This window comes from Branchiostoma floridae, chromosome 16 (assembly GCF_000003815.2).
Source record: "Branchiostoma floridae strain S238N-H82 chromosome 16, Bfl_VNyyK, whole genome shotgun sequence".
NCBI lineage: Eukaryota > Metazoa > Chordata > Leptocardii > Amphioxiformes > Branchiostomatidae > Branchiostoma > Branchiostoma floridae.
In genome coordinates, this window is record NC_049994.1 from 1,053,392 (window position 1) to 1,071,292 (window position 17,901).

At 41.0% G+C, this 17,901-nt stretch overlaps 1 protein-coding gene across 1 annotated transcript in view; it reads right to left on the reverse strand.

The window, feature by feature from the left end:
- Positions 1 to 602: 602 nt before the first annotated feature.
- The window catches only part of LOC118403422, a gene marked incomplete in the record, with an annotated part of 72,158 nt that continues 54,859 nt past the window's right edge, over positions 603 to 17,901 (reverse strand). The window contains 8 exon segments of the mRNA XM_035802133.1: positions 603 to 1,465; positions 1,838 to 1,972; positions 2,282 to 2,374; positions 2,483 to 2,581; positions 14,654 to 14,750; positions 15,225 to 15,326; positions 15,786 to 15,915; positions 16,272 to 16,321. Coding sequence (XP_035658026.1) covers positions 1,433 to 1,465; positions 1,838 to 1,972; positions 2,282 to 2,374; positions 2,483 to 2,581; positions 14,654 to 14,750; positions 15,225 to 15,326; positions 15,786 to 15,915; positions 16,272 to 16,321 — 739 coding nt within the window.

The following is a 17,901-nucleotide window of genomic DNA, read 5'->3' on the forward strand; positions in this document are numbered from 1 at the left end:
AAGTGGTCAGCACCAAGGACAGGTATGTTTGTGAGTGTAAAGTGGTCAGCACCAAGGACAGGTGTGTTTGTGAGTGGAAGTGTCCAGCACCACGGACAGGTATGTTTGTGAGTGTAAAGTGGTCAGCACCAAGGACAGGTACATTGTATGTTTGTGAGAGTAAAGTGGTCAGCACCAAGGACAGGTACATTGTATGTTTGTGAGAGTAAAGTGGTCAGCACCAAGGATAGGTATGTTTGTGATTGTATTAAAAGTGGTCAGCACCAAGGGCAGTTATGTTTGTGAGAGTCAAGTGGTCAGCACCAAGGACAGGTATATATGTGACTTCATGCCTGCCTGTAGACAGACCGATACTAGCCTGAGCTGAAGAGTCCAGCTCAGCTTAGTTTTGTTCTGTGGACTTTGCAGGAGTAAACTTCAAGGCCATGGAACTCATTCCTGTAGACTGACAATACCAACTAAAGCTAATGTTAATGCAAAAGTTAATAAATCCATCTGCTTTCCATGATAAGACTTACAAACGTGACTTATATGTGATTCAACTGAGAAAGAAGGTAATATCGATAGACATCAAACGTGGAAATGATGACGTGGGTTTCATGTTGGGTTTAATGTAGTTTATTGTTTTCCATATAGATTTTTGCTTAATCTCTGCCTTTATCATATCTTCTTGAATAATGTATAAAAGGTAAATTTCCATATAACATTCAATATTTTGATTATCAATCATTCTTCTTGGATGATTTATATTGTATTCACTAACCTAATGAACAATGTGGGTTACTCCTCTGTTCTCCCATAGATTTAATCAAAGTTATGTCACACAGAATAACATTATGAGACCAGCTCCTTGATAATAGATGAGTATTAGATATATTATCACAGTGCACAAGCACATAAAGTTATTGTTTATCAGTTAGAATAACAATTTAGTACATAGATGAGCCTCATAGTACAAGCATGGTTCATGACGTGTAGAGGATACATGTAGCTTATAACTAATAGGAAGACGATATCATGATAGTTCAAAACTTGAGACTCAAATTACATGCTAGAAAATCCCATGTCAATTAGCAATGCTGATGAATTACAATATCCATGCCCAATGTATCAGCAAAACACCTACCATTATCCAGCCTATAAGCCCAACATAGAATGAATGATACTTTTTTAATTTATAAATATTTTTCCAGAAGTTTAATATGGAACACAACCATAAAAAGTACATTTTATTTCATATTGAAATAAATGGGAAGCCGACGTAGATGCTGTAGACTTATAATCTACCGTACTTCTGCCATTTCTTATTGTTCTGTCAGCTACATGTTGTATGCTTCAAATATATACTAATAATATGTAATTAACAAAAGACATAATTATTCATCATCATCATCATGTTGACTGCAGACGAGTCCCACCTGTTGTGATGTCATCACAGGACAGACTGGAAGTTGTATGTCACCTCCTGGGAGATGGGGGGAAAGCATCTTAATAAAAAACTTCAAATATTGATGCAAACGATTTTGTCGATCATCAATTTGAACCAAAGCCGTGAGCACAAGCTTAAGTTGATATGTACATTAAACTTACTAAAACATGTACACTATGATTATCATTGCACTGACATAATCATGATAATCCTACTTGTCTTGGACTAGACCTGTCAACAAAGCATGCAATGTCCCATTAACCAACATTTGTATATATATTGTGTTATTTGCTGAACCACAACTTTGTTGTTAAAATAGTCTCACAGAGTATCTCCTGGTGTGCTAGGTAAACAACACCAGCAGATTTCAAGCTTGACTCCACATGTATAGTTCAGAGTGAGAAGTACCTGTGACCTGCCCCTCTCCCCTGTGGTGCCAGGCTGTCGGCTGTCTCTGGGCCTGTGTCTGGGTCGGCCCCGCCTGATGCTGGCAGTGAGAGACTGCAGGTTGGAGATGGAGGGCCGGCCCCAAGAACTGGAACTCTGGAAGGAAACGACAATTATCATTTCAGCACTCAGCCTCTTTTCAGGACATTCCTACGAACTGGCTCACTGACTGGAAATCCAAACATTCGTATTGACCAGCATTCCTGTGGAAACATTCCTGTGGAAACATGCCTGTACAATTCCTAGAATTTTTTTGGAGACTGAACACAGTAATATACCATTTGCCTTGCCCCTAAGGCGTTACCAAAAAAAACAAACTTTCCACACAGTTCCATATGCATGTACACTTGTGCTTGACAACTTGAAGCAAAAAGGATTCCTTGACCATGAGTAATCCAATCTCACCCCTGATGTGTTAAAGCTGGCGGTTGGTGATTCATAGCCTACAATAGCAGTCTTCTCTGCTGGGAGTCCAATCATCCTGGTCCTTAGATTCACCTGAAGAGATAAAGAAATTTGTCAGCTATTGTGCTAGAATATCCAATAAATATTATGATATATAACTTTGTAATTGAGCAGCTGTTGGGCATGTTTACTGTGTTTTACCTGTGGGTATTGGGAACTGTCAGGTCTGGTCACCTGGTACACAGGGTTGGCTGGGCCTGGATGTCCATGGGTGTCCGGAATATGAGCTCTCTGGATTGTCTACAAAACAGACCAAGAACCATCAATGACCAGCTAGCTGATTGCAACAAAAATGGATACATCTCTAAGGATGATACAGTAAAGTTTGTATAACATACCAAATATATTGTCCTAGAAATTTACAATAAAGTTTTGTACTAGCAGTGTCATGTTCAGTACATAGATGTGGTAGGAAAAAACAATATTGTTGATGGTGGGGGCATCCACTTACTACTAATTGGTATTAACAAACTAATAACTGAGCCGTACGCGGATTCCGTACAGGTCAGACGTGTGTTACTACGCTCCCGCTTTTGAATCGATTTTGCTGCCTTTTTCCCAAAATTTTTGCTACATTTTTCTACTTACGCCTTACAACTTGTTTCACCTTCGTTGTCGTCTATTTCATAGTATTAATTCCTTGTTTTTGATATTTTCTTGCCCGTGTGGTCATACCGGCGAGCCGAGCCCATACAGCGGCGGCAGTCTCGAGGCGGAGCCCCGTCCAAGTCACCAACACAACGCCGAGGAAGGAAGGTAGGAATGAAGGAAGGACGTAACAACGATCGAGACCTGACTCCCGACTCTACGGTATCCTGATCAGCGTTTCCAGCGTTTCCTGAGCAGTGTTTCCTGTGGATCGACGAGGAATTACGAACCCCAAACTCGGTGCAGACAACTAACGCCGGCGTCCCTGGGACAACAATAGAAAAAGGTCATACGTACTTCCTGACTGTATTCTCAACTATTTTTGACATTTGCATCGTACTTTATTGCTGAGACAACGACCGAAGCCTGACAAACACGACACACCGGTCAGACTGAGAGAAAAGATCGATCAATAAAACAACTTATTCCCAAGAAAGACCAAGAAACTTCCAAGAAGAAACCAACATGGCGACAGGCATGGCGTCTGTTGACAACGCCTGGCTTCGGGTCAGGAACGACCAAACGTTACCGCCCGTGAGACCAGAGTCACAGCGTCGTTCTGTTATGCCAGTGTTCCTGAAAAACAGGGAAATTATGGGAGAGGAAGATCGGCCCTACACGACGAGGGAAAGATGTGGCGCGTTGGAAAAGGTCGCCGGCTATAACTCCGTAGATGGTGCACAAAGGATCAGGGGCCTATGGCGGATATATCCCCTGACGGAGAGCGCCCGTGTTACCATCCTGCTACACGGAGTCACCCTGCGTAAGCGTCACTTTCAACCCTACAGTGAAAACCCTTTTATCGTCAAAGGAACAGTGGATGTGCCTACCACCAGGGTTTACGTAAGTGAGATCCCCTTATCCTTCAGTAACAATGAGATAAAGGAATGCTTCGTAAACCTGGGCTGTAAGTTCCATAGCAACATCATCGATGAGAGAGATCGTGATGAAAACAAACGGCTGACTAGGTGGAAGACAGGTAGAAGGTTCTTCCACATAGAAATCCCCAACCAGCCGCTACCACCCGTCATTGCTATGGGACCGTTCCGAGCTAAAGTGTATCACAAGGAACAGAGAGAAGCTGAAAAGAGACAATCAACGATCTGCAAGAACTGTAAAGAGCCAGGGCACACGATGTCTAGCTGCCCTGAGCCTCAGAGATGTTTTGACTGTGGTTTACCAGAACACAAGAGAGGTGACCCCGCCTGCCTCCACATAGTGAGTGACAGTGACGCTCAGCAAGAACCTGCTCCCCAAGTTGACACTGAAGCCACACTGTCACCCTCTCCCGAACTGGTAATCGACCAGTACTTCTCCCAGTATGTCTCAAGAGAAGACAGGTCCAGCCCTACCGAAGACGACAACACTTCCGTAAACGTCACCATGACAACAGAACCTGATCCCAGCTGGGGTGAGGAATGCGGAAGTACTGCCTCGGAACAGTCCAAACAGACTCGGGGCCCCCTGGATCGCTTCTTGCGTAAAGCGAGAGCCAGTGCGTCGGACAACCCAAGAAAGACATCGCAGAAGAAGAAGAAGCAACCTGCCAGCCAGAAACGACCTCGAGACAGCCCTCCAGCCGTGGCGTCCGAACCCTCACGAAAGCAGCTGAGGAACGCCCCACCCCCACCTGAAGATAGCTCCGGCGGCGCGACCTAGGCAGTCCGGAAATTTCCCACGAACTGATCCCAATGTTGACAAACTCGCTCGGTTACCGGACTTATGACTATGGACTTTATGAACGGCCGTGACGACGTTAGGCCAAAGTGCGCTGCACACAAACATCAACAAAAGGTACAGAATTCTGATATTAGTTCCAAAGGCTTAAACGACATATCTTTACTATCACTGAATGTCCGTGGATTGCTTGAAAAAAACAAAAGGAGGTCATTATTATCATATGTTAAAAACCAAAAAGCTGACATAATCTTTCTTCAAGAAACACATTTCACTACAGAGACAAAAGACGTTTTATCTAGAGAATGGCAAGGCCCTTGTTTTCAAGCCTTCGGATCTAATTGTAGCAGGGGGGTAGCAATATTGATTAAGCCTTCAGCCAGTTTTATGTTAATAGACTGCAAATACCTAGATAGTAATGGAAGAACCCTTCTCCTGAACTGCACCATAGATGATATAGAGCTATGCTTAGTAAATATTTATGCCCCAAATAAGGTTAAAGAAAGAAATAACTTTATTGTGAAACTGTCAGATTGGTTAAGTAGCTTAGACCCCACTAACCTAATTTGTGGTGGAGATATAAATTGTGTTTTGAATCCTGAACTTGATAAAAAGGGGGGTAGACTAGATACTGCAGGAAGGTCTGCTAAAGTTGTGAAAAAACTATGTTCTAGACTGGAAATATGTGATGCTTATAGGTTAGTTAACCCCACCACCCAACAATTTACTTGGCGTAATCTTACAAAGAATGTAGCCTGTAGACTAGATTTTTGGCTAATTCACAAGACCCTTGTAGGAAAAATTGACAAATGTGATATAAGACCTGCAATACTTACCGATCACCAAGCCATATTTCTAAAACTCAAATTCCATAACTATGCCAGAGGCCCTGGAACTTTTAAACTAAATGTAGATTTATTGAGAGACAAAGAATACTTTGAGAATATCTGTAACTTAATTCAACAAGAGAGTAATAAGAACACTACATCAAATAGAGATAAACTAGATTTATGTATGATTAAAGTAGCTGAGTTTTCAAAACAATATGGAGCCAAGAAAGCCAGAGAAAGCAGAGAACAGATAGAGAGGTTAGAGAAAAAAGTCTCCTTTCTTCAAAATGAGATAGATAAAAATCCAACTAATGACAATATACTTAGCTACAAGCAAGCACAATCTAGCTTAGAAGACCTTTATATGAAAAAATCACATGGAGCATATGTAAGAGCTAGAGCCAAATGGAGAGAAGAGGGGGAAAAACCTACTAAGTACTTCTTAAACTTGGAAAAGAAAAGAGGAAGTGACAAGGATATTAACTCATTATCCATTAATGGAAGAGAGATTAATAGAGACTCAGATATTCTTTGTGAATGTAAGAAATACTATGAACAACTATACCAGGAAGACAATATAAGTGATGTAGCCATGGATCAATACTTAGAAAGTGTACAGTTAGAAAATATTTTGAGCCAAACTGACAGAGAATTCTTAGATAAACCAATTACTAAAGATGAATGTAAGGATGCCCTTTTCTCTATGAAAGAAAACAAAAGCCCTGGCCTTAATGGCATTCCCTCCGAATTCTTTAAGACGTTTTGGCCCTATATAGGAGACCTAGTTTATAATTCTATCCAGGAAACATTGGTAGAAGGTAAAATGTCTGTTTCACAAAGACGTGCAATGCTAAGGTTAATACACAAAAAAAATGAACGCCACCACCTAGACAACTGGAGACCTATTAGCCTTCTCAATACTGAATATAAAATATTTGCCTTTGTTCTTGCCAACAGACTTAAGAAAGTTTTGCACAAGTTAATTGATAATGACCAAACAGCTTATATCAAGGGTAGATTTATTGGACAAAATGTAAGACTTATTAATGATGTAATTGAATATGCTGAAACCCAAAATATCCCTGGAGCAGTAATCTTCCTGGATTTTAGTAAAGCTTTTGACACTTTGAATAGAAAATTTATGTGGAAAGTTTTAGAAAAATTTAACTTCGGCTCCTCATTTATCAGTGCAATAAAATGCCTGTATAATGACATTAGCAGCACCATCAGTAATAGAGGATGGTTATCTGACTTCTTTCCCTTAAAGAAAGGCATACGTCAAGGCTGTCCCATATCTGCTCTTCTATTCATCCTCACGGTAGAAACTATGGCTGTAAAGATTAGACAGGCACAAGAAGTGGAAGGAATTAAAGTTAAAACACAATCTACTGAAACTGTTGACATTAAAATCTCACAGGTAGCTGATGATACCACCTTATTTGTTTCTGACCTTACATCAATGGAAAATGCCTTCAGACTTATTAAAGATTTCTGTAGTGTTTCAAGCCTAAATTTAAATGTTAAAAAATGTGAAGGTTTATGGATTGGATCCTATGTTGACAGACAAGACACTCCCTTGGGTATATCTTGGCCAAAGACACCTATAAAATCCCTAGGCATATACTTCTATAACTCATCCCTACACCATGAATGTGAACTGCTAAACTGGGAGAAAAAAATTGAAAGACTGAAAAGCACACTTCAAATCTGGAAAGGTAGAAAACTAACTCTTTTTGGAAAAGTTACTGTCTTAAAATCCCTTGCCCTTTCACAAATAATCTATAACATGTCTATGATTATTACCCCACCTTGGGTGATTAACATTGTAAAGAAAGAAATGTTCACCTTCCTGTGGAATGGTAAAAAAGATAAGATCAAAAGAGATGTTGTTAGCCAACCTATTGAGTTGGGAGGTTTAGGCCTGACAAACTTAGATCACCAAAAACAAGCCCTACTTGCATCCTGGGTACCAAGATTAGTAAGGAATGACAACGCAAGATGGAAAGTTATTGCTTTAACATTTATAAACTCCCTTGGTCCAGACAATTTACTATTACATATGAATTTTACTTCTCATAAAGATGGTCCTGACATGAGTAAATTCCCCACATTTTATAAACAGGTAATATCATCCTTCCACTCTGCTGATGGAGGAGGTAAGAACAAACCCTCTAGTGTAAGTGAAATAATGGAAGAAATTATATGGTGCAACAAATATGTAAGATCACAAGGTAAAACAATTTTCTTTCCAACCTGGATAAAAAAAGGCATCATATTCATAAAAGATGTATTCCCCTTAGACAAGTTCATGTCTCTAGATCACTACCCTCACCTAAACCTAAACACAAGACCAAATGGTATTATTGAACATATAACTCTGTTTCAAGCTATACCTCTTACATGGAAGAAAGCTTTAAGAAACCATATAGGCCCAATTCCTTTTCAAAGACTAGATCTTAACACCCTTACCCCATATATGTTTGATGGTAAAACAACAAAACAAATCAAAAGTAAGAACACCTGCAAATTGTTTTACAGTACAATAATGCAGGCACAGGTCAAGGAACCAACATGCTGTAAAAAATGGCAATCCACATTTCCTACTGAAACCCTGGCTTGGGAAAATATCTGGAGATTGTTAAGCACACAGACCTGTAAAGACACTAAGTTAGCAGAGTTAAACTACAAACTATTACACCGGATATTACCATGTGCACACAACCTGCACAAATGGGGTATCAAAGATAAAACTGGACATATATATAATGCAACATGTACATTATGTAGTAGTGGAAGCATAGAGGATTATGAACACATGTTCTTTAGATGTGAAAGACTGTGTAATTTCTGGGAATTAGTTAACACATATGTGCCATTGCCCAACATAAAAATTACTTGTCAGGAGATTTTACTTGGAAAAATTGATCATGTAATAACCTGTAAAGACCAGAAAACTAGAACCTTTACTGTTACTGTGGCAAAATGGGCAATCTTTAAAACTTGGATCTGGCATATAAATGATCCACACCTGTATATAACCAACCTCTTTAATGTCTTTAAAAAAAACTTTGAAGAACGATTATACCATAATAGACTGACAGCAAGTGTAGACTGATTGTACATATTTCCTATTGATACTTTGGAATGAACCCTGCATATTGTTGGACTACTCTATGCTTCATCATAGTGTAGTAACGAACATATTGTACATATTCCTAGACTCCCTAGTAGTTTGACAAATGTACTTCATGTATTTTGTCTTTACTGTCTGTTCCACTACCCATGTCATTCGTCCAGACCTACCAGTATATGTTATTCCTCCAAACGCTGGTCTTAGTATGTATGTTTGACAAATGTACTACAGTTGTTGTTTTTAATAAAAAAAAAAAAAAAAAAAAAAAAAAAAAACTAATAACTGTGCCATGTATTGGTCCTTTTTGTCACTCCATACCAAAGTTACGGAAACGAAATATTTGTTATACACAACATGTTATGCACCGTAGCAATAAGTACATGTATCACTGCTTACATAGATGAGGTCACAAAGTAAACACAAAGTATATAGTATTACATGTATACAGTGATGGTTATCCACAATTACAAAACGGCCCCAAATGTAAAGGACAATATGCAGCAGTTGTTAGATAAATAAATAAATAACGTTGATAAATTAAATGTTAACAGCCAGTGCAACAAATCCAATTCTTAAGAATGCTGTCCCAAACGTGACTGAGTTAATATCCCCCTTCATCACGGTTCATGACTGGAGTAGACTTTCTGACATACAGTCCCCTTAATCCAACATGTATTAATAACATCTGTTAGTCTCCCTGTTTATTACTTGGCTCCCTCCCAGTCTATAACACAGTTATTTCTCATGATGTGGTCTATCACTGCTGATTTGTTTAAGTTCTCTTTCTGCTCAGTTCCCCTCTTCTGTGCTCTTGTGTACCTCCCCACCTTAACATTTGGGGCCATATTGTAATTGTGAAAAACCATCAATGTATATTATGTATTATACTAAATACTTTGCATTTGTGACCACATTTGTAAGCAATGATACTTCTTGCTCGGGGGGGGGGGGGGGGGGCTCGTTACTTAAACACAACCAGTAGATTTCTAGCAAGGACACGATCCCTTCACATGCAAAGTACCCAATTACCACGTACTGGTCTAGTGGCACGCAAGGGACAGGGATGAATAGTTCACACCTATTGTCTATTGATTAACGATTTTTCGTCGACATTTTTCTTTCAATAGTTTGCTAGTTATTTGGAGTCAAACGTTATATTTCCTAATGCAATAAAGCCACATTCTTACTTGTACTGAGTTAGAACTGCGTACCATGATTCTTTTGCGTTCAATTTTCGACATTTTGGGTACTTTGCATGTGAAGGGATCGTGTCCTAACTAGAAATCTGAAGACTGTATATTGTGCCCATTTAACAAGGTCTGCAAGGTCTCTCTTTCATTTGTTTCCTTTTCACAGACGAGTTGAGAATACATGTTTGTAAACCACACCGCCAGATCTGTAATGTTTCACCAATAAACTACCAGTATCACTCCAATATATTCCAATAAACACACACTGTAATAGCGCAAATAGATAGTATCAAGAAGGTCATTATGAAATGAACACAAGAAGCAAACCCTTATGAAAGCAAATTCAATATGAACGATCGTATAAGTGATAAATAGTGAAATATTATCGAAAAAAAAGAAAGCACACCAACCTGGATTCGAACCCGAGACCATATGTAGGGGGGGACACTATTTTGCAAAAATGCAGTTTTTGATGAAATACGCGCCTAGAAATATGGAGACGGTCCATCTGAATATGAAAATGTAAAAATTTTGAAAATCTTTGATTGCTAACCCCCCTGTACATGCCCCCTGAAATTTTTAAGTTGACGATGTACTAAAACTAGTATAACGCTATTCTACCAAACACACTTGATGCCTTAGAAATTGTACTTTGGCATCTTTGGCAGAATATTTGACTTCAGGAGAGATCATTGTCGATATATGAACCTCCAAATGTATTTCCCATGCAAATATGGACTATTCCAAATCACCCCCATGGCAAAAATGGACTGATCCAACCTAAAAATTGGACGAAACGGGCTACGGGTATATTATAGTATAATCTGTAGTCATTTCTACCAATTTTTACACTCAATCGCACAAAGGCAGTTAGCCTTGTAGGATTTTAAAACGCCAGTGGTACTCAAATACTCTGCAAAACAGATTTCTTTGTAGCGAAATGGACCATTGTTTTGAGTATCACAAGTTTTCACATACTGAATCAGGTCTGGTTCAGGTCCGGACCTCTGGACCTGAACAAGACCTGCATGAACCTGAATTTTCTGTACCGTTACCCACCCCTATTAGGCACCCCTGTAGTTACATGCAACTTATGTTTTATCCTATCAAGAAATAAATACTTATGTATCAGTGTTCCAACTGAAAAATTTCAAGTTGCGCACTGCGCTACCTGGATTTAAAATTACGACTTACGTTGCGCCAACCAAATTGCATTTTCAAGTGTGCAAGTGGTTATTTCGAGCACTGTTGCTGCAGGTTAAGGATACAGCCTTCGGGTTATCTCTAAGGAGAGGTTTCAACAGACAAGGAAAGAAGAAGTCTGTAGTGCCATTGTCTAAGTGGTAACCACAATTACCAATCTGAAGTTACAAGGGTACTGAAAAAGAGAAGAGAACCTGGATCGTTTAGACAGTACAGTAGAGAAGTCAGGAAATGAGGCAGGATACCACAGATTCTGATAGCTTGGAAGAGAAATGAAGAGGAGCTTAAGAAGCAAGGACTCAATGGGAAAGAGATTGCAAACATTGCTGTTGATTGGAAGAGAGACAAAGACTTACAAACCCTGACAACCCAAGATGGATCTTTCACATCAGCAGCAGAAGTTGATATGTAAGTTTAAAGCTGGCCCAACTCAAGAACACAGCCCTGTGACTAGACTTACTACCCATAACCACAAAAAACTCCATCTGCGGTCAACCTAAAATTGTACTTGAACAATGTTACACGCCATTGACACCATCAATGAGTGTAAATTTGACTATGGTTCTTTTGATTCTGTTGTAAATAGATGTACCAATAAAACATTGTTGAAATTCAGTATCGCAGGCATCTTGCTTACAATGAGAGATATCAGGGCTCGAAATACTACCTGCTTATGCAGGTTAGTGAAGGTAAAATTGGAGCTGTGCATGTATTTTTGATGTCTACCTGAACCCAACCTGCACTGGTCCCAAATACTAGGTTTTTATACATAAACGTTATATGATGTAGGTGTACGTGGATTGTTATTAGCTGCATTGAATGTTACCACAACCACCTATATTAAGTAATATTCTGTAGAAAAGAAAAACTGGCAATGGTTCCTGAACAATTTTAGTATGAACTATAACGGGAGGTGCCCCAACACGGTACGCTTTTTCTTGCGCTCAAACTCATGGCGCTCCATCGCTAGTTGCCTGAGAGTGGTCAAATTTTGATGACTGAATTTTTTACACATAGATTTGAACAACATACTTGAATAAGAAATGCATTCATGTGGTTCATGAACCTTTCGCGCTGCATGTTACAAGCGGCAAACACTGTGAGACAATTTCGTGTATGTAACCTTCCAATTTTGTTCTACGCTGGACAGTGTGCCTAACTCGGTACGCTTTTTTTTACATTTTGCTCTCTTCAGAAGTAAGTGGTAAATTTAAGTACACAGAAAAAAATTAATAATAAGATATTTTAGCTTTCTTTTGACAGTAAAATCGTGACTGTATGTACTTCTTGTCTCACATGAGGAAGGCTGTACCTAAAACAATCCAGCTCATGTTTTTACGGGCAATGGGCTGAATGCACTGATTGTGAATGCCCGACTAAAAAACCATTACGAAAAAAAGACACCGCTAACATCAACAAAACTCGGTCTGATTATATGAAAATATCATCTACATCTCTCTATCAAGTCTTATTTTCATAGACAACACGAATCATTTGTTACAGGCAAATAAATCTTTGGAGCGTTCTCTAGTCTGTCACATTCACGGCCACACTCCCTTGGGAGTACAATGGTGGCAATGTTTATGTCGCTTCCTTTTGGTTGCTTTTCTACTCAACAGACATTTGAAGACCCATATTCATAGTGTTTTATGGAGCTTTATTTATGTGTATCATGGCAGTTGTGTGACTGCTTGAAAGAGTTCGTATAGTTAGCGACACGAGCCGCCAATACGCAGAGGCAGGTGACCGCAGTGATTCAGCACTGTCAACATTACTGTTAGAATTCTGCTTTTTTAAACATGAAGTAAATATGTTAAAGTATATTTGGACTGCAAATTAAAGCTGTGTGCATGGACTTGGTTTATTTACCTTTGTAATCAGCATAGTCAGTGGCAACAAACACGGTGTACTTATGGATAATAAGATCAGCAAAAAATCCGTTCCGTCTTACGACGGGGACCGTCTTAGGGCGGCCCCCGTTACTTCCGAAATTCAGAGTGGTGCAGGTAAAATTTGCGTGGTGCAGGCTATTTTCAATGCTACCTGCACCAGTGCAGGTATGCAGAAAAAAGTATTTCGAGCCTTGGATAAAGTATGTACATGTACAAGAGACCTTAGTAGTAGAGAGAACAGTCAACTGTTGCTTTTCTGTCCATACTTCACGACACATATACAAAAACACTGGTTTTAAGCTTGGCAAAAAACTGTGTTTTTGTAACCTTGAAACAATGTTTCTTTTTGAAGTTGCCCAATTCCTTGGCATCGAGTTTCTGAAAATTTTACCACTATTCTTGTGAAGCTAAAGACACTCTGTAGTTGATTTGGGTACTCTTTATTATTCTCAGCACTTGTCGAATTACTGCCCTACCGTGACTTCCCTGTTTTTTGCCAAATAATGGAAATTCGCCCCAATACTTGCTGCCCTGTTACCATGGCAACCAAGAATATTAAGCCAAAACCTGATAGAAAGGTATCTTGGAGTGTAATGTATCATTTAATTACACAAAATGTGCAAAAAGAACTGAAGTAATGCAGTCAGTGCTTGCAGACCTTAGCAACGTCACACAAGTACATGGCGAGGGGGGTATCCAGACTTCAGGGGGTATGTACAGGGGGGTTAGAGTTTTACAATTGCCTAATTTTTGTGATTTCTGTGTTTAGATAGATCATCTCCATATTTTAAGATGCGTATTTCAAAAAGTTTGTACTAATGTCCCCCCCTACCATAAGATAAAAGTCTACTCGTTAATCCACTACGCCAAGATAAATTACTATGTGTATAGGCGTGCTAATACAACTCAAGTGACGGAGCGCGTGATAATACGAGACAAAAATTGTTGCAGGTCTATAATTTCGAAAACTGAAGTCGTAAGATCTCTTTAGTCTCTTCACCTTTTGGTCATCAAGTAAACTTTTTAAACCGTTATAAATAGAACAAGGAGGATATAGATCAATTGTTTGTGTGAACTCCCGCACAGTGCCTGCTTGGTGTGTGTTTATGACATTTACATGATAGACAGGGTGAGAATGGCCCGCCACTCATTCGGGCTATTCACCCCGTAGTAATGGGCGTTGCCCTGTCCTCGCTAGAAAGTTCCGGGGTGTTTTTTAGGGTCCCCGGGGGGGGGGGGGGGGGGGGTGTACAATGTGAACTAGACAGAATTGTTGGAATGAAGGTGACGGATGGTCACCAAAACATCAGCTGAATAAAGCTGTGATTGTGTAAAAAAAAAGAGTGTCTTTTATACTCAGTAATGTGCCAACTGAGCCAACCAGTAATATGCCAACCTGATGAAACTATTCACGGGTATATCTTTAAATTCAAGTATGTACATGTGTATGTATAACATGGCATGTGGGTGCTATGCATACTTAGATTTGAAAAATACATTTTTGGGATGAACCTGTTTAAAATGATCTATTTGAAGATTTTGGGTTCTGCTGATCTCACAGTTTTGCTCAGATGTAACACATCTTTGGCAACTGGTACAACATTCAAAAAGGTCCTTCACCCAAATGCAGAATTGTGACATTACTGTTGCCATTTTTGTAGCACTATACGACTTCTAAACTCATTTTGTTTGGTGGAAGCCACACATTAGTTTGTATGAGAAATGAGATGACATCTGACCAGATTAGGTGTTCTCTTCAGCACCTCCACCAGGTGCATCATCCTCTGCTCCTCAGCCTGCCTCCTCTGCTGAGTCAGCATCCTCTCCTTAGATGGGCTGACAAACAAACCAGAACTTAAGCTAAGGGCACAACCCACCAAACGTCCAAATACCTGCTGTCTACATGCCAAACGTGGGCAATCTTTTGGGATCTGTAAGTGGTAAGTACCGCCTCCGTACAAACTCACAGGGAATCCGACGGATTTTAGAGCATGCAGACACACCGTAGAAATTTACGTGCAGGCAAAACTTTGTGTTGCCGTATTGACGTACTCCCTCCCTGCTCTTGCCAGTCGTTCCCCACGTTTTCAGAAATACGTGGCGGACGTGGCCGCCAAAAAAACGTACGGACAAATTGCACGTACACCTTGTTGTACCCTTAGCTTTATCTACACACACACTCATACAGATACACCCATAAACACAGAGATAAGGTTGGCATAATGAACTTTGCATATTATCTTTTGCAGCAAACAGACATCATGGCTTGGTCTACTAGTAAAGAAAAAACAATTCCTCAAGTCCACTTACCCATCATGCCAGAGTGGGTCCCAGTCCATGTCAGGAGCCCTCTCCAGATAAGTGTTGGGCAGGTAGCGCAGCCCGCGGGGCTCCCGGAAACCTATAGGCTCCCTGATGGCCAGAATGGTATTATTGAAATATTACTGTATATGTAAGCAGGCATATTTAGACAATGACTGAGAATAACAAGTGGCAAATTCCATTACAGTATAACATTGGTCTAAGCTTTATGCCTAACTTGGAATGCTATCAAATTTGTACCTTGTATGGTACAAGTCTTTATATTGATAAAGGGACAAAAACAACAGTTCTGTCCACAATACCACCATGGTAGGTGTAAGGTGTATTTGAACTTGGATGATTTAATGAAATGTTTCCATCATTCTCTATACATGTACCTGTGCTGCTGTTGAGTTAGTGACTACAAGAAAAAGTTCATTTTAATATTCAGTACATCCAAACTGCTAATCCAACAAATTTGAGTGTTATCTGAACAAAATTTGCCGTGTTCAGTGCAGTTCCCATGGTAGGCCCACCAGCCTTACTAATGTACCAACAGTAGCAGCTTACCTGTAGTATGTTTTTCCTTGAGCTTGTCTCTTTTTGATGCAGTAAGCAATAGTGATGGCCATGACAATCAACAGGAGACCACCTGCCACGCTGCCCAGGACAATGGTCAGCAGGCGATAGTCCTCTGATACTGACCAGGCCGAGGGAAAACAAGGAAAATGGTCAGTGTTTAATAGAGCCAGCAATGTCAGCTAGAGTAAGTTTGACCAAATGGGGCAGAATTTTTTTCATTTTTTTACATGCTACAAGCAAAGAATGACTGGAGTTTTATTCTCACAGGTGCATTTTACTCAAAAGCATGCCCAGTTATTTCCTAACAAGTCATCTATCCTTACTTATTAAGTACATTGTAAGCAAGTTAGAATTAGGACTACAGTGTACACTGTACTTACAATATTGGGTAGCAGAGCCTTTAACAAGTGATGATCAGTGATTGTTAATGAAGTGAAATGAATTCATAACTGAATGAAATAAAACAAAACTAACCTGTTGTAATCTCAGTCTCACAGTTCATACCAGAATAGTTGGGAGGACAACTGAAGAAAAAAAGAACCAAAGAAAAAAGCACTATTGCTTAGGAATTTTTCAGAAATGGTTAAATCAATTATTGATGCTTATGCAGTTCAGACTGCTTAACTTGAGTGACCTGAATATGAGTCAGCAATGGCAGCTGTACTATGGGACCTTCTTCTTACATACACACATAAATTATAATTCAAAACTCTTCAATATGGACTCTTAAGGGCCCTTAAATTACCCTGGCCCCATTGGAATGCATTACGCCGGGGTAATTTACGCCTATTTTTTTTAGACCAAGGAAAGACCGCCAGATGTTAGCACCAGGACATGCTGGTCGCACGTCCGCATCGACCTAGTGCGAAAGAGCCGGGGTCTGGGGCCGTCTGAGCGCCTGGAGAGGTGAAAGTGGGTCTTTACCTGGCCAGGGTGATGACGTCACGCCTGCCTGTTGAGCCGCGGAATGTATCATGGCAATATATGTCGAGATAGAGACATCTATGCCCCAGACTACGGTGCCCGTCCGGAGCGCCTACGCCAGGCGCACGGCTGGGCACCATGGCGAACGCGTATCGCGTCGCGGGTCTTAAGGGCCCTTAAATCAACCTGGGCCCCATTGGAATGCATTACGCCGGGGTAATTTACGCCTATTTTTTTTAGACCAAGGAAAGACCGCCAGATGTTAGCACCAGGACATGCTGGTCGCACGTCCGCATCGACCTAGTGCGAAAGAGTCGGGGTCTGGGGCCGTCTGAGCGCCTGGAGAGGTGAAAGTGGGTCTTTACCTGGCCAGGGTGATGACGTCACGCCTGCCTGTTGAGCCGCGGAATGTATCATGGCAATATATGTCGAGATAGAGACATCTATGCCCCAGAATACGGTGCCCGTCCGGAGCGCTACGCCAGGCGCACGGCTGGGCACCCATGGCGATCGCGTATCGCGTCGCGGCTCTTAAGGGCCCTTAAATTACCCTGGCCCCATTGGAATGCATTACGCCGGGGTAATTTACGCCTATTTTTTTTAGACCAAGGAAAGACCGCCAGATGTTAGCACCAGGACATGCTGGTCGCACGTCCGCATCGACCTAGTGCGAAAGAGCCGGGGTCTGGGGCCGTCTGAGCGCCTGGAGAGGTGAAAGTGGGTCTTTACCTGGCCAGGGTGATGACGTCACGCCTGCCTGTTGAGCCGCGGAATGTATCATGGCAATATATGTCGAGATAGAGACATCTATGCCCCAGACTACGGTGCCCGTCCGGAGCGCCTACGCCAGGCGCACGGCTGGGCACCCATGGCGATCGCGTATCGCGTCGCGGCTCTTAAGGGCCCTTAAATTACCCTGGCCCCATTGGAATGCATTACGCCGGGGTAATTTACGCCTATTTTTTTTAGACCAAGGAAAGACCGCCAGATGTTAGCACCAGGACATGCTGGTCGCACGTTCGGATCGAACCTAATGCCGAAAGAGATCGGGGGTCTCGGGGCCGCTCTGAGCGCCTGGAGAGGTGAAAGTGGGTCTTTAACTGGGCAAGGTGATTACGTCACGCCTGGCTGTTGAGCCGCGGAATGTCTCATGGGCATATATGTCGAGATAGAGACATCT